Source organism: Cydia fagiglandana, chromosome 1, assembly GCF_963556715.1.
Source record: "Cydia fagiglandana chromosome 1, ilCydFagi1.1, whole genome shotgun sequence".
Taxonomy (NCBI): Eukaryota; Metazoa; Arthropoda; class Insecta; order Lepidoptera; family Tortricidae; genus Cydia; species Cydia fagiglandana.
The window spans coordinates 9,242,604-9,266,442 of NC_085932.1; the positions used below are offsets into that span (position 1 = coordinate 9,242,604).

At 36.1% G+C, this 23,839-nt stretch overlaps 1 protein-coding gene across 1 annotated transcript in view; it reads left to right on the plus strand.

The window, feature by feature from the left end:
• The window catches only part of LOC134663994 (1-phosphatidylinositol 4,5-bisphosphate phosphodiesterase classes I and II), a 57,443-nt gene that overhangs the window by 11,450 nt on the left and 22,154 nt on the right, over positions 1-23,839 (plus strand). The window contains exons 3-4 of the mRNA XM_063520559.1: positions 4,776-4,913; positions 22,408-22,541. Of these exons, the coding sequence (XP_063376629.1) occupies positions 4,776-4,913; positions 22,408-22,541 (272 nt within the window). The remainder of the gene's footprint in view (positions 1-4,775; positions 4,914-22,407; positions 22,542-23,839) is intronic.

A 23,839-nucleotide genomic window follows, 5' to 3' on the forward strand; every position in this document is an offset into this window, starting at 1 on the left:
TGAGATTTAATGTTTTTTCTTGTGTTTCCGCTGTATGGTTTTTACTTCTGTTCTTTGTATAATTATGAGGTGCCGCGCGCCGCCGACTACACACCGTTGGCCGGTTGTTTAGAGCGTATTACAAGTTTTTTGTATGGGGACACCACTTATTTTCTGACTTAACTTTATTTTAATATAGCAAATATAATAATACATATATTGGGGTACTTTCAAATATCTGCTTGTAACGGTTCCAACGCTACAATAAAAAAATATTTTTTTGTATGGGGACCCATAAATGTAAGTAAATTGAGGTAGATATGGTACCAAGCGCACAATCGTGAGCCATTAAATATAGGTTCCGGAACCTATATTTAGTTAGTCGTATGGGTGACGCCAACCTGTCAAGTTGTCAAAATCGTTGGATCAAATTTTAGTTTTGTCAACTATGAACGTCACACGTCTACATAAATAAAAGGTCATTGTGGGGACCCCCCTATTTTTTAACTTTTTTTTATTTTTAGTTTTTTTCCTACGCTCACACACAATTACCGAGCTGGATTCCAAATTTCATCCTTCTAGGTCATCTGGAAGTAGGTTAGGTTTAGGTACTATATGTCAGTCAAAATAAAATAAAAATTTTGTATGGGGACCCCCCCTATTTTTAAACTCTTTTTTATTTTTAGATTTTTTCCTACGCTTACACACAATAACCGAGCTGGATTCCAAATTTCATCCTTCTAGGTCATCTGGAAGTAGGTTAGGTTTAGGTACTTATATGTCAGTCCCAATAAAAAATGGTTTTTTTGTATGGGGACCCCCCCTATTTTTTAACTTTATTTTATTTTTAGATTTTTTCCTACGGTTACACACAATAACCAAGCTGGATTCCAAATTACATCCTTCTAGGTCATCTGGAAGTAGGTTAGGTTTAGGTACTATAAGTCAGTCAGTCAGTCTTAAAATTTACGACTTTTTGGCCTTCATATCTTTATAACCGTTTGAGCTAGCTTCATGGAATTTGGGCTTTTAGATATCCTTATGGATATAATTAAACACACGTAGTTTTATGTGTTTACGTTAAAGATGTTTTGAGTTATAGAAGGGTCAAAAGTGGCACCAAGTGGTTCGTGTAATATTACACTCGGCGCTGGCTAGCCAGTTCCTTTGCTTGAACTTGGCTTGACACGCTGCCGCGTGTCTAGATATGTCAAATTTGACGTATCCGCGATTCTGGAGGTCCTCTTGACAAGTTATGACTTAGATATCCAAGTCACATCTAGTCGATATCTAATGTAAATCTAGTTGATCTCTATATCGTTTCTAGATCTTGTGATTATCTCGTTTCCCGAATACGCGTGTAGATGTATGTGATTGTTATCAGAAGGGCACGCTAAAGACAAAAACCGGCTAAGTGCGAGTCGGACTCGCGCACGTACCATTACGCAATAAACGTCAAAAAAACGTTTGTTGTATCGGAGCTCCACTTAAATGGGTATTTATTATATTCTGTTTTTAGTATTTGTTATAGCGGCAACAGAAATACATCTGTGAAAATTTCAACTGCCTAGCTATCACGCTTCATGAGATACAGCCTGGTGACAGACATACGGACAGCGGAGTTTTAGTAATAGGGTCCCGTTTCTACCCTTTGGGTACGGAACCCTAAAATGACGCTAATAGAGACGTAACACGTGACGTCATGTCTGACGTCAAATAATAAGTGTCCTTTCGGACGTCGCTTACTTCAAGGCGCCGGCATTGGATATTGTTCTATCATTGCTGGTCTAATTTACCTTTTCTCTTTTATAGCTGTTATACAGCTTCATTATATTATGTTTCCGCCGCTCCCACGCCGTCATCTCCCGCAATGCTCACTTTGAGATCGCGGAAAGCGTGCAATCTCCTGCACATAGGGGTTGTTCTGGCTGGTCGTTTATTCGGTTTCTACATATTAACACGTTTTCTAGGGACTTATTTTGAGATTAAGAATCTAAGTTTTATTCTTGTTTAGTCGAATTTACTCTCAATATATAGTAACGATTGAAGGTCAAAACACGTTAACCACCCGAAAGCTATCAACATTCTAACATTGTTTCTAATTTAGCATTTTAGACCTAAAGCACATGCGACATGCGTATCAATATTATTATGCCTCGCACCCTTTCTAATCTTTAAAGCTCAAAGGGCTCAGTTTGGGTAAAATAATTAGACTAGAATCGATGCGGCAGCCGTCAAAGCCAGGATGCCTTAGGCGGCCTTCTGCGGGTTTAGTATTCAGAACCACGGTGGGGCCAGTGCCTAACCGAGGCAATTTACCGCTAACCATATTACAATGATTGCATCAAACATGCTCCGGTAGTCATTTAGTTACTATGATGTATGCATATTTGTTTGCTACTAATAGTTTTATTTATATGTATGCTATGATTAAGAACGAATGCTCTCATTGGCCTAACAGAACAAAAAATTATCACCACACATCGTAAAGGCTCTATTAGTCAAAAACTGATGGGTAAGTTGCGTTTTATCCACAAGTGTGGCAAAGTAATTAGATGCAAATTTTGAGTTGTTTCCTCATGTAGCTGGTGTAAGTGATGATTTTGAATGATGCATATTTAATATATTCCTTTGGATTTGATTTGTAATGTTTTACAGTTAGTATTTTCCTCGCATCGGCGTGGTGAAAATTTTTGTGATTCACTCGACAGCAAAGTTTGTTTAACCCTCGTGCCTTGCAACGCTCAATATTCCACTTTTCGAACCGCTCGCTACATTCTTCCCTTGGTTAACAATCTACTATATTGGGGTATATAACAACTATCTTAACAATATCAAAAATACCCGCTATATGTTCTAATAGTTACTTCTAATTACATAGTCATATTCGTAGATTAGTTGTGTATGATACGTTAACCTTATTTCAATGGTATTTTAATGCCTACACATACATAGTTAAGGGTGCTGCTGTTAGTATTTGGACGTCGAGGATCTTGTATTATTTATGAATAATTCTATTAACAAATCCAAACGGCGTCGAGCTGTAGGTAGCTATAAAAATAGCGCAGTGGCGGTAATATAATCCATTATAACAGAAATCGCGAGTGTAATATATTTCTTTAATGGCATTCGCCCTCGTTTTGAAAACATATTTGATGGAAACGTGTTTTGGTCTATAAACGATCATTTATAATACTAAAACGTGACGAGTAGTCGTGTATAAATAACAAATCCATAACTTTGAGCTAGTCTAGAGGTAGGTATACCGAAATATCATTCATAAAAATAGACTGCAGGCAAAAAAATAATAATTTACGGTCAGTCGAAAACTAAAAGATAAAAATAGTGATACACCGGGTATGGATTTATCCGACTGGCCGACTAATTGGTGCTCGGATGTCGGATTAGTCGGCCGACTAGTATGTATCGCCGCATCTGTACCTTGTATGTATGTTCGCGATATACTCAAAAACCGTACGATTACGATTGTGATTGTAACCAATTACAAAATATTATACGGACTACGACGACATAAGTACAGTGCGCTGCGAAATTGCAAGGAGAAATTATGAATGATTCATTGATAAAGTCACCATGCACTTTTGCACCTGATGGTATACGAATCTAATATGATAATATGAACAAAAGAGTTCACTACGTCGTATGCACATAATAGGTATTTGACTAAAATTGTTATAAAATATATGAAAAATATTGGCTATAAATAAAATAGTTATTTGTTTTACAAGGGTTAAAGTTAAATGTAAAATATCAAACAAAATCAAACCAAACCAAATGAATGTTATTAAATATTTATCATCCAAAATCATCACTTAAAAGTCAATTCTACCAGCTAACATAAGAAAACAACTCAAAATGTGCATTTGATTACCTATTTTGCCTCACAAGTGAATAAAATGCAACTTTGCTATCAGTTTTTGAAGTGCAGCCTTTCCGAGCTGGTGTGGTGAAATATTCATTAACATGCTGTTACTTAAGAATTAATAAGCGCGGCAAACATTACGGGATGAATAATTAAAGTAAATCCGGATAAAAAGTTTTAAACCATTAAAATTATGTTGTGATGCCTGAGGTTTTCCTCGATTTTTGACAAGTTTTGAATCGTATCTCCTTTTTTTGCACCACAGATAGTATTATAAGACAAACGGTTATCGGTTTTTCAATCTTTTATCTCCGGTTTTGTCCACCGGATTTTGAAAAAAAATCATACTTATTTTTTTATGAATTTTTTAAACATTGTCTAAAAAAACACTTTTTTCGTATCTAGTTCGCAGTGAAGGATCTTACATGTACGAAATCTACATACATATTTAGGTTCGTCCTTGACGTTTCCAAAAACGTGTCCTAGGTTTTAATTTTAAACTAATTATGGCCAGAACAAATGTTATGGCCAGAAAACCAGTTTTTTAGCCTAAACTTGTTCAACTTTGATGCCAAATATCTCGAAGACAATGAACTTTGAAGTAAATATGGGATTCTATATTTCTTAACGCCGTTGCTGTTAATATAATAGGCTAAAAAAACATTAGAAAACTAAGGGATTCAGATCGAAGGTCATTGGCGTGGGGTAGCCCCTGAAGCATATCCGGTAGAATAGACATTTATCTTTTTTTTTTGTATTTAGCTTAACCTATCCAACGCTCATACTGTCACGCATCTACGGCAGATTTTATATAGCGGGATACAACTGCTACGACCTACTGCGTAGCTTTACAGCGAATGATTGAAGATTTTTATTTAGATACCTTAATTAAACTGTTATCTGTTTGTCCTAGGACCAGAAGATCCGGAACGTGGTGTTGTTTGGCTCGCAGGGCTCGTTGGAAGAGAAAACTGTGACCGTGTGCTATGGAGCAGATTTCGTCAACGTCACTTTCATTAACTTCTGTTGCACGAGGAAGGAAATCGCTCAGGTCAGTTTTTTATTATTTTATTTTGAGACTATTTTTCTCACTGCTGGGTAACCTCACTCGTAGCCCTATCTATCCCTTGAAGTTTCCGACGAATCTGTCAAAGGCCTCAAGCTCGTTCCGCCACCTCTGGCGAGGTCTACCGTGACGCCTTATAATGTGTGGGACCCAATGAACGGGTGGGTGACTGTTTTGGTCAACAGGGCATACGGCAGACGTGACCTGCCTGTGCCCAATGTCACGCCAGGCCTGTTAACAGTAATAAAATCTATACTAGCTTTTATCACCGTTTGTAATTTTATTTGAACTGGTTTCTACTAGGTACTTACCTTCCAAGTATCTACTCAACCTACTCGGACACTGCTAAAGAAAGAAACAAACCAAAAACTTTCATAGCTATTAAAAGCTTGTAAAAATATTCGTTTTGGTCGAAATTGAATCCACTTGCCTAAAATATTTTACAAATATATATCCCTAGGTCTCTAGCTGATATCATACACATCATAGTATTATTTAGAATTTAAAATTATATTTTTCAAAGTTCCGGAGGCAAACTCTGTTATGTTATCCAATATTATAAAAAAATCTAATCGTGTTTATATTGCGTTTATACTGTTTATAGGAGCAGTAGATTGATATTAGTTTACAGGTGGAATTATAAGAGCTGACTCCTGATTTGCATTTTTCTATCAATAAGTACTTTATGGAGGTATATATAATATATGCTATATTGTACACAGAAAAATAATCAGTTACAGAGAAGATACATTGGTAGGGGTACAGGTCATTCGAATCTGTAAATAAAAGAAAAATTAAGTTCGATCCGAAGTAAACAGGTCCTCACCAGCGACCTCACACAGACTCGCAGTCAGCAATTTCAACGTACATTGTGGTTGACCGCTGCGTCATGGCCGTCGTGTTTCGTTAGTTTTAAATTGGCCGTCTGCAATGAAAACATATGCCGACTGGCCGTCGGCCATCGGGTTATGCTGTTTAAAGGGTCATTTTACTCGTATACTTATTAATTTGACTTGTTATAATTTGTTTCTTGAACATTAAGTCCAACTTATTTCTTTATATACCTACAATTTTTCAGGAAATATGTGTAACATTACTCATTTATACTCAACATCTCAAACATTACATTTAACATCTCAAAGATTCAGTTCGCGCACGAACTATAAGTAGGTACAGCCGCCATCAGATATATCGGAGCGGCCAAGGTGTTCACAATATCTGAACACGCCCTCTAACGCCCTGACAATAGAGGCGTGTTCAGATATTTGTGAGCGCCTTGGCTGCTCCGATGTATCTGATGGCGACTGTACAAGCAAGAAAGGGAAGGAAGTCTCCTCCAAGCTAGTCCCCAAGCCCATGCGTTGGGTGCTCGGCCTCAGGTATACACCTTCGGCTCCCGACTCTACAATTCTCGTGCGCAAAGTGTAAAACTTTCCTTAAAAGCGCGGAAATTAAAAAGTAACTAGATACATTATTTTTTAAGTAGATGAGTGCTTTAGTCCTCTTTAGACAAAAGCTATTTCAGTCCGCCGTTTACCGTGTTCCCAGTTTATTACGGCCCCTAGGGGAACGGAAATTCTGTACTAATATTACTGAATCAATATGAATGCTAGTAGGTCGCGCTCAAAATCCATTTATGTGGCTGTGGCTGCGGTCCTTAGTCTTGACTTCTAATTAGAATATTATACATACATACCTATTGTAGAAAACGGGTAGTACCTCTGACCACTGGTCAACATGAGAAATCAATTCCTTTCGAAATTCTGGAGAGCCACATATTATGGCTCTCCGGCGAAACATTTGGCATACACCTAACTGATTTCTGCGAATTGATTTATGAATGTGGGTCCTTGGGGTTTTCCCAGACATAACTGTAATTGTAAAAATAAATTTGTCCTACAAATCATCGTTTTTATGATATGATAAAAACTTCACAATGGCAATTGTGTGTCAGTCAACCTACTTACCGGACGTGTAGAAGAGTGATAAAATAAAATAATGTTATTCATGTCCATAATTACCAGAATTGTTCTTATCACTGATTTACACTGGCGCTCGCATCCAAGAGATTTAGAAAATGTTAGGTACCGCTCGGGTCTTGCTCTGAAAAAAAAATGTCGCTTTTAATTTCTTCACCTAAACCTATTTTATTTAAGTTATGTATATTGTAGGAGGAGATGGGGCAGCTTGGTATCGTTTTAAAGACGGTCATATAAAATCAAAGACATTCATATTATTTTTCAACCTCTTTATGAATGATGCTCAGATTCTCTAGCTATTTATCTCATGCATTAATTATTAATTAATTATTTATGAACAGTGAATTTATTAACTGGGAATGTGGGATATAATTTCATTGCACAACTTCATCAAACCAAATTCCTCTTATTTTTATCCGTGCGGATCATTTTATAAAAAATAAATCATTAGTATCATTACATTCATTACGTATTCGCATATTATGGACGTCAACATTTTTATTTTAATGTTATTCATTATCCTTAAATATACACTTAATGCATAATGAAATCAAGAAAAACATGTTACATATGTAAGTAATTACTGGAAAACATTCATATCAATGTGCCCCAAGACAACTAATTAAATATTAATATAAATTATGCAAGAACTGAAAATAGCTGAAATAATATGAACATGCAGGTAATACCTAGGTTACCTAATATACTAAGGATTTTTATTCCTTTTCCTATACGGGATTATTTATATTGCTAAAATGTTACCTTTTTGGTTGAGTAAAATATATAATTATTTTCGAGTCAATCGTAAATTAGCGAACGAGCCTGTTCTGTGCGAACGAGCAAAGGCGAGTCTCCGCGGCACCACATTGGTTCTTCTTCGACTTCTTATATTAATGCAGGGCTCGGAAACCGGTATTTGCTCCATACAAAAATACCGGTATTATTAAGTTCTATTTCGTTCTTTGGTTTATTATTTCTTTTTTAATTGGACAATCTGATAACACAAATTCGTTACCTAAATACATGATCCAGTCTTACGTAAAAAGCATAAAATAATTCAAAATATTGGTCAATTTCGGGGTTTTTAAAAAATACCGGTTCCGAGCCCTGTATTAATGTGAATTAGTGAGCAGTCAAAACTCTTTAGCTTGATTCTACAATATACTGTAACATGTATTCCCCTTCCCGTATATTAATGTACCCATTTCCCGTACTGCATATTTCAATGTATACCTCGGTTATGTCGCCGGTAATTCAAGAAGCGTCATCTATGTGCACTGGAATCGTCCCGCGTTCCAGGTTGTCTGGCAAACCGACGGAACGTAGCTGCTCGTGACACATTTCACCGCGAATATCGGTGCACAAAATGTATTGTACAAGAATGTTTATCTGAAATTGCATTGAATGCGATTAGGCGTAAAAATCTCATTTGGGGTGGCCGAAACGCTGATTATAATGCTCAAATGTCGTGCGATATAAATAAATGTACCTACTTATTTTTAGAAATCTTCGTGAATTATTTTTCGACCACATAGGTACGATCGATGTACACACAAGAGCAGAGAAAAACTATTGTTAATGTATGAGGAAGATAGGATTCGGTTGTCATTTTTGTCATGGCCCGAAAAGGGTTAAACTTGAACGTTGCCTAGAACCGAGGAATTACGAAGATTACGATAGGTATAAATATAAATGTGTAGATGCTTATTGAGGTAGATTTTAATTTGTATTATGTGTGTTTATTTAAGTAAAGCATTGTTATACCCTGTTACTTATACTTATGGGGGTACCTATTAAAATATTATTAGTGGCGAAACGTCCATAAAAAACCATTTCCCGTTGATTTCCAAACTTGAAGCACGCTTTCCTAAAGCTTTTTAGGAGAAAGGTTAAAGTTACTGCGCCCAATTCCTTCGGGACATTCCGTACGTAGGTTATCGAATGCAATATGTGTTTAGGATGAAAGATAATTAAAAAAACATTCTACTTATAAGTATATGTATTATGTGGTTAGGGTGAAAGGGTTACCAATTTAATAACCTAGCCAGAAAAAAAAAACAAAACACATTAAGTAGATATATATCATCTTGCATATTGTCTATGGCAATTTTCCACATACTTATGGAATTGGCCGCAATGACCTTAAGCCAATTTGGTTCCGGTTTGACTTACGGATGCACACGCGTCTGCCACCTTAATACTGTATATTCATACTAGCTTCGATCCAACCGCGACAACAATTAACATCCGAACTCCGTACTTCCTCTAATGTAAAAGATCCCTTATACACCGTTAAGCTGGGATTCATTCATTGTGTTCATTCATTGATCGCGCTAAGCCCCATTTTTCTGCATGGCGGTTAAACATGCGCTATGCACGCCATTGCACGCGTCCCACATACGTGTGCATATTGTATTGTCATTTAGGTCATTACCTACCGACGCGAGCGTGTCTCAGGGTGCGGGTAATCGTAGTGAGACTTGTTACTGAAGTAGGTACCTAATTATTGAAAGTACTGGGTGCGGGGTTGATAGATTACTACGTTGTTAGTATGTAATAGGTATACAGAATGTGAATTTTCCGACGTTAGTCAGTAGTTTAATATACGGAAAATTACAACACATGGTTGTTAAGTAATGACAATAGGCAGCAATATATATTTTCAAACAACCTATTTACTAATGGCCATGATAACAGCGTTGTTTTAATCTTACCATTTATCATTTTCGCGGTCGTAGGACAAATTGAAGACTGTAAAGCTATAATTTAGTGGTAATCAGTAGAATAGGTACCTATTAATACTAAAGCTGTTCTGTCAGTCACCAAGCAGATCCTGCTCTAATAATATTACAGTCAGTTTGAAACGCGTTGTTATTCGTGTAAATTGTTTAGCATTGAGCATTCAGTCAGTTCGTATATTCCCCGACGAAGGATCGGACTGACGAGCTTGATCGCCGGATACTTGTCTCGATTCTTGCCCGCTTTCTTGTGATTTAATCAGCTAACACACATTCTAACAAAAGGTCGACAGTTTATTTACGCTAGCACTGCTACTGGACCGCATTTGAAACGCAAGACAGTTACTTGGCATGCGTTTGGCATTTAATATATTTTTAGCCGTTATGATTTTGGATTCTTCAGTATAATTACCTATTAAAGGAGACCTTCTAACAGGCAGTATGTGTCCATTTTTATAGTTTATGCTTCGCGCCACAAATTCCTAAAAATTGAAAATATTGTAAGGTCGTGAAAAGAAGGGGGATGTATCTGACTTCCAGCAGTATATAATGTTTTATTAAACGTCACTTTGTAAATTGTAGATCTCCGTTTTAAATTTCGAGAACATAAAGAGGATTTTCTTATCAGTTATAGTGGTTTACGACGTCCTTTTTACATATTTAATTTTGCGTCGAAAAATGTATAAGTCATTAGCTAATCTGATTATCTTTTTCAAGTTAATATTAATGAGGAGTAACCCCTGTCCTTGTACCTAAAGGTGTTAAATGAAAAAACTCGTCTCAATTAAAGCAAAACTGACGGAACACTAGTTTGACTTTACTTTTATAGTAGTTTATGTGACTGCTTCATAATGAATTATTATTATATACATATATAAAGGATAATAATTATGATATATTATAATTATCATGCAACAATAACATTTGCACAGATAAGAAATTTGTTCTAATAAAATTAAAATTTACTTAAGTATACATATAACATACCATAGGTACCTAGGGCAATGTTCGAGATATCCAGACTTAATGGACTTTTTATCATCGTCATCTTAAATTACTCAAAACGACGGGAACCCTCGAAATAAGTTTACAAACATAGCGTGTTCAAATTAATTTCTAAAATCATAACCGTTTTGGCTTTTCTGGAGATATAGAAGCAGGTGGCAGAATTTTAATCCCTACCAGGCGTGGCTCACTCCGCGATTTCGTCGCTTTGCTACAGGTAGCTAAAAGTACATCCGTTCGACCCCAATTTTGGGGTTTGCCATAAGCCGCGCGTGGCGCTGTCGCCACCTAGCGGCCATATCTGTGCTGATCGTGACAGACGCGTTTTGTTAGAGAGTGAGTCTTCTGTATCTAGTACTATTATTTATTCTGTGTCCCTACCAAGTATTACATACATAATATTATAAAAGCGATTGTAACTCTGCCTGTCTGTTATCTCTCCACCCTTAACAAAATTAAAATTGCTATGGACAGGAGATAGTTAATACCACACTGGCGATTTGCGGGAGAGGTGAAAGCGAGGTGATCGAACAGCAAGTTCGCCGCGGGGGTGCAACTATCTACTTACTTCGCCGAGAGCGCGTAACATACTTACTGCAAGCGCGTTACGAATTAACTGCGTCTGAGATACTGGGAAATATAAATAGTAGTTTGTGTTACAAGGGATCAAAATGATATAATTCCGTCAAGGGCGTACATTGAATCCCGAGCGTATTGAGGGATTCAAGTGTTAACGCCCAAGACGAAATAATTTTGATACCGTGTGACACATACTGCTTTTCACATCAACTATGAGGAAAATAAAAAAAATCTTAGTGTTGACACAATCTGATTCTTAAACAGATTATTTAAGCTAAAAAAAAATGTGAAAAAATAAATGTAAAAATAGTGTGCTAGAACAGAAAAGTGTTACTTTGATCCCCCCTAGCAGGGAAGAAAAGTGCCACTTTGATATCTCCTAGCAGGGAAGAAAAAGCCATTTTCCGAATAGGTGATGTGAAATGTACATTGTGCAACATGGGGCGTAAGTTAAATATTGCAAACGAGAGTAAGTTAAATCGCGACGGCTTGCCGGAGCGATTTATAGACTCGAGTTTGCAATATTATTACGCCCCGAGTTACACACAATGTTTTCCATCACACCTGCGATACAAAAAATAAGTTAAAAGACAAAAAACTGTTAATTATGGCTTATGGCACTAGAAACTTCATAACTCCCTAGGGAAAACGGTTTTTCTATAACTCCCGCTACGCCTGCGTGCAATTCCACATTTACTGAGCGAGTGTGCATGATGAAAAAATATATAAGCATTCGTTGAAAATTCGTTGCGCGCTCGCGGCGAGATTATTATATACCTACGCGCTCGCGGCGAACTCGCTGCGAGATTATTATATACCTACGCGCTCGCGGCGAACTCGCTGCGCGCTCGCCTCGCTTTTGACTTTCTCGCAAATCGCCAGTGTGATAACCGCCAAACGACACCGCGAACAAAAACTAGTCCTGATATAAACTAATGACCCGATAGCAAATGACTGGTTTGTCAGCTAAGAAATTGTTTAACTATTTTGATGCCTTAGTCGGGATTAGCCAAATTCAGAATGATTAATAAGCCATAACCAAAGGTCTTATAAGCAAAATCATGCGATTTGAGCAAAATAATAAATCATAGCAGCCTAGGCACAAATCTCCATAATCGCCTTAAGATGGTATTACAGTGCTATTAATAGCAGGTATAAAATGATTATAATTAGGTTTATTATAAGATTAAAATTTTAACTTATTATATTTCTACCTCTCCCGTTGAAGCTTTGTTTATGTGCGAACCCTACGCTCGTGAATCTATTATAGAATCTTGAGCGTAGTAAGGGACTCAAAAGCGCACGAGATGTAAATAACTTTGATCTCGTGTAGTACACAAAATTTTTCACCTGAACAGTGAGAACATACCGATTAGACAACTTGAATGTAATCCTTCTTCATCACTTAATACCTGCACTGCACTCATGTTTTCTTAAGATATACAAACAATTAAGTTTAATTACCGCAATCGAACACAAAAACAAAAAGTAATAATAAATTTCAGTAAAATAATATGGAAATAACGAACATCAACTGACACTTCAATCGACAACTTTATTTTGTAAAAAAAACGTAGTGAGATACGGTCCGAATTACGGATAGGTACTATTTGTCAACTATGGTAGAAATTCTTAAAAGTAAAATAATTAATTTTGCGTGATAATCTGTTTATTTTTTGAGATCATTATTTTAATTGTACAATAAAATACCTAAAATATAGTATTTTATTAGTTTTTATCAAATCTTAAACTTTATTTTTATTAATTAATTATTAAGAATTCATACTCGTACGTGGTATGGAACGATGCGGTCTGAAGTTTTCGGGGGTCTATTATAAACCCTCAATATACCGTTGAATGTCGATTAAACTTTTTTTTGTTTGTTTCTTTTTGCCAACAGTGTGAAAGGGACAGAGATAATAGAACCCAAGTATTTCGAACTTGTATTAGACGCCGCATGTTGAAATGACATTTGACTATAAAGCTCACTTGAATGTCATTTTGTCTCACTCAGTGAGCAAAATCGCATTTTGCTCACTGTTTTTAAGAAGCAAAGTACCCTTGTTAGAGCTGCTGAGGTGATAAAGTATTTTTGTTAGGTATTATCGGCGGGTGCATATCTCCAAAATGTGAAAAAGCCGCCAAAATTGCTCCCGAGCCGTAACGCGAAGCTGTAAATCTGCGTGAGAAATCTCGTTAATAATAGAACGTCAGGACAATGCTCCGAGTTACGATGTACTTGACACGCGGCGATCTTTACGGCACGAATAACGATACGTATTCAATCCCGTTCACATCGATTTAATTGAAATGTAGGCTCAACAGGAAACTACAGTATCGGTGCATCTTATAACCCTTTATGGCTGCTAAAACTGCTGCCCTCTTAGCTCCTTCTGTTGCTAACTGTACCAAATTTGGTGGCTTTCAGTAGTCTTGAATATTTAATATTGGACCTATTCATTCACAGTTCAGTCATATTCAACTACCGGAACAATGAGCTTCCGTTTCCTATTGCGAGTGAGCCGTTTCTTGAGCTTTCAATACAATGCCAAAACTACCTATATGCTTTACCGTGCTATGTCTTTATGTACTCCTTTTTAAAAGTTGAACAATTTTAGGCTGTATCAGGCCAATTTCACGTGTAGCTATTTAAAGCTTCTTTCTCTAACCCAATTAATGCGAATTAGATTAGGTAGGCATGTCATTAACAGAATTATACGGATCTTTCCTTGTTTCTATTTGTATAACACGTGTGGATATTAAAAACAATCTAATCGCGGTTATGACGCATATAAATAAAACAACAAATGTAAATAAGTATATGTAATGGAGTTTTCTCAGAAGCTCCTCTACGTAAATACCTATTGCACGGCGCTTCAGGCGTCCTCTCGCGCCTTGAAAACCTGTTGCATTTATTATTCAATTTGAAGGGCCCACTAATGGCCGCGCAGTAACAATGTAAAAAGAAGTGTTGTATTTTTGTTTAGGGTATATTATAATATGTATCTTTATACTAAATATGACTTCAAATCAACGTTCTCCAGTTTAGAAGCTGCACGCTTTACCGCTTAGCTACCGGTGCTATTTAAATTGTTTGTATTGTATTTTACGAATTAATTTGTTGCTATTATTAAATAATGAATGAAAACACTAGTTTTAAAGCATCACAAAATAAGAAATGAGCTCATGCGATAAGATAAATTGCGCCAACAACGTTGTATGACATTATTTTCACACTATCACGTCATGATTTTTTTTCTCGAGCCACTACACAACTTTGATGGGAATTCTAACACTTTTAAAGCGATAGGCATGTACGAGTATGTACCGATGTACAATTGCATGCAATGTTCTGTATTTGAGTATGGCTATACGAGAACTATAAGGGCATCTATTACAGATGAACAATCTCAGTGGTAAGATATGTATATAATTATAATAAAATAATTTTCGTTGTTTACTAAATGTAGGTAAGTTTCATATAGGTAGTAGGTAGGCATCATTTAAAAGACAAATATGAAATGTAATATAATATAATTTAGCTCGTCATCGAACTGTAAACGTTTAGTAATAGTGTATTATAAATGTCGGGCGTGAGATGTTCTGGCACTTGTAAATTATTCTGACTGAAGTAGTCTGCAGACTCGAAGTGCCTATCAATTGGCACACTCTATCCAATTATATTTCATCTAATTCTATCGTGCTAAAACTGCTTCTATCGTGAATTACATCACTTGAAATTGTTTTTATTTTATCATTAAATTATAATACAAGTTTATTTGTATCGGCATACTTACCGGTTAACATTGTTAAAACATAGTTAAGATAATGTAGGTAAATTGATGTAATTTATGTCATAAAAATTTGCAGAGCACAAACAAGCTGAACTACGGTCCACGTCGGACAAATTTATAAATTAACAATTATAGGTTACGTTTATTGTGATACTTAAAATGTTTTTATATAACAGTATCCAGTATTAGGCTTTTCAAAACGTATATTGTGATTTTTTTTTTCAAATAACTTATATCGTATCGCTATTTGGAAACCATGAGAGGATGGAAAAATATAGGTACGTATACAAAAGAACATATGTTACTTAATTTCAAATGGCCAAATTCCCATAGATGATAGTACGAGCAAAATTGTAATACCATTAATCCTGTTGTAGCGCGATGTGATTTAGGTCCCTCTAAGCTAAGGAGTCTAAGGCGATTAGTGTACAGTGTCTCGCCTTGCCACAAAATTGCATCATGGATTGCACGTAAGATGAAAATGAAAAATGAAAAAAATGAAAAAATATTTATTCGCTAACAAGCAATATTTAACAAAATACAGGTTGGTGTCCCTTTTTAAGTATAAAAATACCTGTGTTAAGGAAGATCGTTAACTAATTAAGATGCTGCTTAAGGCTGCACTCCACCAAAGCTAAGCTTACGTTTACATACAAGTGGCGCTAACTTCGTAGCGTAGCTTGAACGTTTTACGAGGAGCGTAGCCCTCGTTCATTTTCTGGTAGATAGCATAATGTAGAAATAATAAAAAATAATTATAAAAACCTATTTTATCTACGAACTAGTATGTATCCAACAACGTCAAATTGGGTACTTTTGTTGATTGACATTTCACGTCACATACGCTTATAAAACAACGTGACCGAAATATGTTACCTACATATTTCGCATGTACCTATGTTGCCCGACAAGGTATTAAGGAAAAATGCAGGGTCCCCTCCACAGTATTGTGTCATGTCAGTGATAAATTGCGCACGGCCATGTCTTTAGTGTGATGTGACAGACATGAAAAGGCAAATCTGATGCGTTACGATACACTAACGTGCCAAGGTTGAAAGTCACTAGATCTATGCGCGCACGTACCATTTAGTGTTTACCTGAGCATAGGGGTCACAAAACCGTGCGTATTCTAGAAAACCGGTTTTTCGGTTATTGTGAAACAGCAAATCCGGGCTTCCGGTTTTTTCGGTGATTTCGATTTTACGTATAATTTGTAAAATAAGCAAGTATAATTTAGGATCAATGCTTTAATATTAAATCTTCCACAACTTACACAATACAAATTGGGGATATCAGAAATCTGACGCCAACGGGGACGTGATCATGGACTGGGCACATAGGAACAACACTGTTTTATCCGTTTCTAACAAAGGCAAAGGAACGTTCAAATCAGCTTGATGGAGAAGTGACCATAACCCGGACCTAGTCTTCACAACAAGAGCAATAGACTGTATCGCCCACACTCTCAATACCGCCCAGTATTAGTTGTCATAGGTTTATACAATTAGTGCGTATAATGTATTGTTTTTTTAATTTGCTCTTCAAAGTATTAACGTATATAAAACTGTAAAATCGAAAAACTCAAAAAAACCGATTTTATCAGAGAAAACCCGGTTTTTGCAATTGGCTGTATACCCGGTTTAACCGTTTTTATTTCGATTTCAGTGAAACTGGGTTTGTGACGCCTAGCCTGAGCATCAGTAGGACATGAGTAGGACAAGAACATTTATATACACACAAATAATATTATATAGACAAATAATAGACGAATGACACCTTATAAGTTCTTGGAGCCGTTGAAGCTTATAGGTCACTACCTCTAGGTTTCTTTGGCACTCCAAATAAACTGTTCCAAGCTTAACAGCCCGTAACTGTTTCTTTGGCACTTGGCGCAACTGTAACGGTTGTTAACACAACCGACATATGAATTCAGCAATAATTCAAATTCCCTCATTTACAGGTGCCTAACTATAAAATTTAAAGTAGCCGACTATCTTCTGCATACCTACTCTCTGTCAGCGGACTTTAATTGTACGTGGGGGCGTGCGCGTGCTTCCAAATATTACGTACGAGAAAATTAATGGAAACAGTTGAGCAGTTATTTCATCTAATCTGAAATAAATTAAATTAACATAAAATTTAAGACCAACAAAGGATCAATTTCGTTAGTGACACATTTTAATCTTACAACTAATGTTAGTAGAACACACAAAACTTGTAAACTAACTATCTAACTACATATTTACATATTTATTTATTGATTTAAACACAAGTGGAGTGCACCACAGTGGCTCAGGAAATAAAAAATAATACTTAACAAAAACATACTTATTGTAAAAGTTAAAAGTCTCCAAAATATTATCGAATAGATATCCACTTCATAATTGTGCCACCAAAATTGTGGAACGCTTCATGAGGCTATAAATCGATTTTCAGCATCTAATTTTCGCACATCAGAGGCGGCGCGATTGTATGAATATTTAGTTCTGCATCGAACAAAGCTTTTAAGTTATTTGGGAATATAGACCGTTTGATGATATCAATGATATAGGTACTTTCAATAGGTGGCCAACTAGATATTTCTTTCCTACCGATCATAAGTACTACAGTAAATGAGATTGTTGAAATGTGCATACTGCATACGTCAGGGAAATAAGTTTTCTTGGTATAATTGCGGGAAGACATTGATGGTAGCTAGAATCCTATTTTAGCCTACTTAACACAATAAACGCATCGTTTTAGTAATCATAAGTCTGCCTACGCGTCGTTTCAATAATTTACGGAGCATATTTATTACGCTGTTGCGTTAACGATGGTCAAACGTGGTGAAGTACCTAACCTACAGTACGCGTTTGCCTGAAGTACAATTTTGTCATTTCAGTTATGTTATTTGTCATACTTTGGGATTGATAAACTTTTGTATCGCTCCATCATTCTTAGCATGCGAGTTTTGGACGTTTAATCGATATGTCACCCCGAGGCTTGTGAGTTTCTTGTCCGGCTCCACCAATCGCGCAGTGTCTCGCAAAACAATCGAAACTCGAGTCTCAAGTTTTACTTAAAGTAGGAGTCCTGCTACGCGTTAATTGATTTAATTAGTTGAAGATTTGTGTTAACTGTTGAAATGCAAATTAACGTTTCACTGTACTTAAGGAGTCATTATCATTAATAATGTCTGGCGTATTTTTTTTTGGATGCTACATATTTTCTATTCGTCTTCTCGACTGGACAGAGTAAACTTGACGCACTGAGAGAAAAGTACAACAAAAATACACTTAGAATTACAAAAATAAACTTAATCCGGGGACAAGGAGAGTTTACTAATAGGAACAAATTGACTTTTGCAATTTCTATTAGTTCTTGCAATTTCTATTATCTGTTTGTTGAAATTATATTTGGGATTACTGAGCTGTTTGTAGAAATAAATAAACTTTACAGAAATAGTGAAACGTCCATGATTATTACTAAAACTTCATTTTTTCCCCCAGTACAGAACTGTTTTTTAATTCCTGGTGATGATTTTTCTCTCAGTGCGAGTTTTGATTGGGCGAAGACAAACGCTGCGCCGTTTAAAAGTAAAATGTACAAAGTAAAAGTTCTCTTTGGCCTCTTTCTCTGATATCCAGCCTCCAGTCAGTGGCTTTCATTTTACTTTTAGTAGACATACTTTACACTCTGAAATAATAAAGCTATTTGTATTACAAGGCGGCAAAGTTGTCATTTAACCACTCGTGCTAATATTGATATTCGAGCAAGGGAAAGATCCCCAAATTGTATCCGATCCCCGAGCGTAGCCAGTGGTTTGAAAAGTAGGTTCTTGAGCGTTGCGAGGGCTTCAGGGCACGAGGGTTAAACCAATTTGCCATCAAGTCAAACAATTTTTATGACCACATCAACACTAGGAAAAAATAGTAAAAGGAAAACATCAAACCAAATCAAACCCAAATAAACGTTATTAAATAGTTATCATTCAAAATCACCATTTAAAAGTCAATTGTATCAGCCAACATGATGGAAACAAATTTAAATTTGCATCAAATTACTTTTCCACTCTTGTGGATAATTTGCAATGTTCTGATGAGTTTTTGAACAATCAAGAAAAGCTTTAAGCTTGCGTGGTGAAAAATATTTATCTATCTACTTCACGATCTCACGTTGAGAAGAGGCATTGTGTTGAAGTTTAGCACATTATTGTGTAAAGTGATATTTAAACTAATAAATTATTGAATACACAACGAACCCAAAAGAGATAGGTGAGTAAATATCATCTTATTGTGAACCTCTCCTGCTTTTGAAGTATTTATGCAAGAAAAATCGATATGAGTGAGTATTCCAATATCCTCGTATTAAAAAGTTTTAAACTTAAATTAATATTTTGATACGAAAGTTTTTTGGCTCCTAGCTACCCATTCATAATGAGTAATGAGTCCGACTGTGTGCGCCAAAATTAGAATTAATATCACTGAAAAAGTAACCATTAAAATGTGCACTGTATGCGCGGTTTTCACTATTTAGGTCGTATAAAATGCACCGCATTATATTTTTAACACTGTGCCTCTTTAGTGCTGGCACCTTGTAGCGGTAATGAGCACAACTTCAATCTCTGGTCTGGTATATATTCGGATTCACCTGCCTCCCGGTTTTCCTTTTATTCGTTCAGCCTGTCACAAATATTATTCTTGGCAGCGGATCAGGTGCAAATCCGATTTTGATATACCACGCTTTCAGCGTCGTCTTTAGACGTCGGCGTATGTGTATTACGGTGCGATATCAACAATTAAGATTGATGGATAGTGCTACGTAACAAAAATAGAATAAACGGAATATGTTTTTTATTTTTGATAGAGATGTTATTAACATGGTTTTTTTCTTTCTTCGCCCGGCCCGCGTTATGCCCGTTTGACGAATGACAAATTAAAATATTTTTACTAACAGTACTTAGATGCTAGTTTAACGGTGTCCCAGCCTTGTCGATAGTTGATAGTGACCCTGCCTACTAAGGAATATACTTTTACGCAAACGTAATTTTGTAGTTTTTATGTAAAATTTAATTTTACACGTTTTAATCGCGAGGTTAAGTAGATGCATGAAACTATGTTGTTCACACAGAAACTAGGACGGGTCATTCTCCACTGGAATCTCATTCCCCTGCCGGGCTAGCACATGATTGGCGCGACAGTATCTCGCCGCGAGATAGACTACCTGTCTCTCTTTTATTAATACATTTAGAAAAAAACGGGTAGTCTATCTCGCAGCGAGATACTGTCGCGCCAATCATGTGCTTGGCCTACAGATTCTGTTTTGGCTGTAGATAGAATTTGTCACGAGTTACATAATCTCCAAAAATGAGATGATAATTTCCTGGGAATTTTCGAATAAGTATGGCTAGGGGAAGGAGATTTTTGTAGAATGATCCGACGGACTCTATCCAACCGAAACCTTAAAAGGTTAAGATGCCAAAAAAATTACGAGAACATCTAATTTTTTTATTTATTTTCAGTCGTGTATATTGGTTACCCTGCATAGTAGTATAATTTTAGCATTAATTAGCTAGGTAGTGATATAGCAAAGGGATTTGATTGGAAAAATTTTACAAGAAGTATATTCAGAAGTACACACAGTAGAAGAAATTTCAGAGTTATTGAGATAAAAGTCAAAACCCGCGCAACGTCCATATCTTCCGTCGTAAGTTTCGGTGTCGCTCTAAATCTTTCATTTCCTTCTATTTCCTGGCTTCACGCCCTCTCTTAGTAAGACTATGTAAGTAGGTATTATTTGATAACTTTCCGTTTATTTATACATATGTGACGTTCCACAGGAAAAGGTACCTTATGAGGGTTTCTAGTTTCGGAGTTATGAAATGTTTTGTAAAGAGGTGAAAAAATGCTCAATTTTTTTTTATTGTGTGATCTCAAACCTTAATGCGTAACGTTCGTTTACCTGTTTTTATTTTTGTTATAAGTTAGTTATAAGCCTAGTAACGTCGTCTCAGAGTTTAGTAAAAAGGTACCTTATGGAAAAAAGGTTGAAAATTTCCAAAAAAACTAGTCAATACGGGAAAAGAAGTTTGGTAGAGAACTGTATTAGCATTCTGCAAAACTAATTTGATAATTTCAGTTCTGGTTGGGGCGCCTAGCAAATATTATAACCGTACATCGACCGACATTATAAATCCAAGTAGCCTGCTATTATACTAAAGTTACTCTCGTCAAGTCTTTCTTAACTAGAATAATCTTCATTTGGTTTGGTCGCATGCAATAAATCAGCCATTGGTTTGCTGAAAAATGCCAATACCCGACGCATTACCTTATGGAATATCTAAGGTCATTGAACCTCAATGCCGCTTGTCTTCAATGGCAACCAAAATATACTATTGATAAGAAATAGACGATTTATAACATCTTTACCCCAAAATATTATTAGTTTATCCTAACTGTTCCATCATCATCATGCCTCATCATGTAACTTAACCACAAGGTACCTTTTCATTACATACAAATTATTGGTCTTTTTTAAGATTATTATGACGAAGAACCAATTAAATTTGTGGCAGTTTAATGTAAATTAATATTTTCTATTCATAAAAGATAAAAGCTTCAATGTGATTGATGTTTTGTAGTGATGTATTATTAGATTTATTTCCATAAGGTACCTTTTCGTAAATGTATGGAGCAAATACTGTTATTGTTATGTAAGTTTAAAGTGGCATAAGGGGTTAAATATAGTATTTAGTTGGGGTTTTAGGATTTATTTCATTTGAATGACAGAATTTCTTTCATATGTGCTCAGAAAAATTGATTGTGTGTTACATTAAAAGTAAAAATATTCAATTTTCTGATTTTATATGAAAAAGTCAGAAAATACATTTTCACCTCTAAATCGGTATTGTTTTTTGCTTAAACTGTCTCTCAGTGTCGTTTTCTAATAGATAAAATTTAAATCTTGAGAGCTCATTGCAATCAATCGTGAAAATGAAATAAAACTTTATTTTCAAGAGACTGGTTAGTATACACATAAATCAGTCGGTATCAAAGGTTTCTATTTGCATTACAGAACAAGTCGCAACATTTTTTTAATCTCAGATATATAAGGTATTATTATTTGTAGTCAACTATGTAACTTACTTCAGGAACATAGTTTTTTAGGCGGCTAAACTTAAAACTTCTGTATCGTAAAGTTGCTCATTTCACAACATTATTTTCAAAAAATCATATCTCTGTAACTACGCAACTTAGGAGGTTGATCTTTTGTGTTATCGATAGCTTATTTATTGTAGATTACTGGGGTATGCATAACTCCATACCCGCCATAAGGTACCTTTGACCGTGGGACGTCACATATATGCACGTTTTATATGATTATTGACCTCGCGTTTTGTTGACAGATGTGGACCGAAGAGCTTTTCGCATTGGCATACAACCTGAACCAGCTCAACAACCCCACCATCAAGTTTCTAGAGAAGATGCACACCAAAATCACCCTTAAAGCAGACAAGTCTGGAAAGATACTCGTTAAAAAGTAAGTGAGCTTACCATTAGTTTTTTGATTTTTTTAGCGCCACTTGCACCATCCCACAAAACCGGGGTTAACCGGTTAAACCTGGAGTTACCATGGTTACCAGTACAATTTGACACTGGGTTAACGACTTAACCCCGGGTTAGTGGGATGGTGCCAATGACGATTAGGGGACTAAATTGAATCTTTAATTATGTGTATTATGACCCAGGGCGCCGTCTGCTTAGCTATCTAAAAACTATAGGTATATCAGTTTTACAGGTTTAGTATGTCTTCTGGTTTCCTGTGTATTCAGAGATAGGCTGTACACTTAAGGCCCAATTTACATGGTGCGAGAACTCGAGTTTCATTACATTGCGGTATTTAATTGGTCGGTATAAAATCGCATACGAGTTCGCGCGTCGTCTAAATCAGCCCTTATAATATAATCGTATAGGTAGAGTTTGACAACGACTAATTTGTCGACGCGGAGTTACCTATGCGGATCAGATACATATTATGTAAGTTTGATGTGATTGTATATTCAGATAGTTATTTCTTGTTATGAAACTGACAGTGATATTTCTGGTTGAAGGAATTTAACAGTCGACAGGTGACAGATCAAATATTTACGCATAATAATACGATTATACAGATTTAGTGCATAATTATTTTCCATCGTATTTTCACGGAAACGTACGAGCCTGTCTTGATATTTCAGTCAGTCTCGGTACATTAAGTACTGGGGTTGACTGATGTAGCATGACAAATACGAACGATTCCGAGAAAATACGATGGAAAATAATTATGTACCTACTACGTCTGTATCACCCTCCAGCGGCGAGTAGATCTCGCGGGACTATTTTGCAAGTTCAGTTGGTAAACGAAAATACAATGTACATTGTACAGTCACCTGCAATAATATGTTACTCTTCGAAGACCGCAAAAATATGTGACATGCTGTTATGGCTTTACAAATAAGATCGTGTCAGATATTTATGCGGTCTTCGTTGTGTAACATATTATTGCAGGTGACTACATGGGGATGGCACCCGCTGTATCCAGAGATGAGATGAAAGCTTATATTAGTTGTCAGCGTGGAGATACGTGGCTGTGGTATTTGCGAAACGGTTGACAGGTTGACGTGAGTGCACCCTGGTGTTGAGAGGTGAAGCGACGACTGATACTTTTGTAAAATATGCAATGATGGTACGTGACACAGAATGACCTACTTAAAAAAATTACACATGTAAAACTTTAAAAAATATTCGGATTCTATACCATGCCTCCACTGTCCGTCCCTCTGTTTTGCAGCGGGGTAT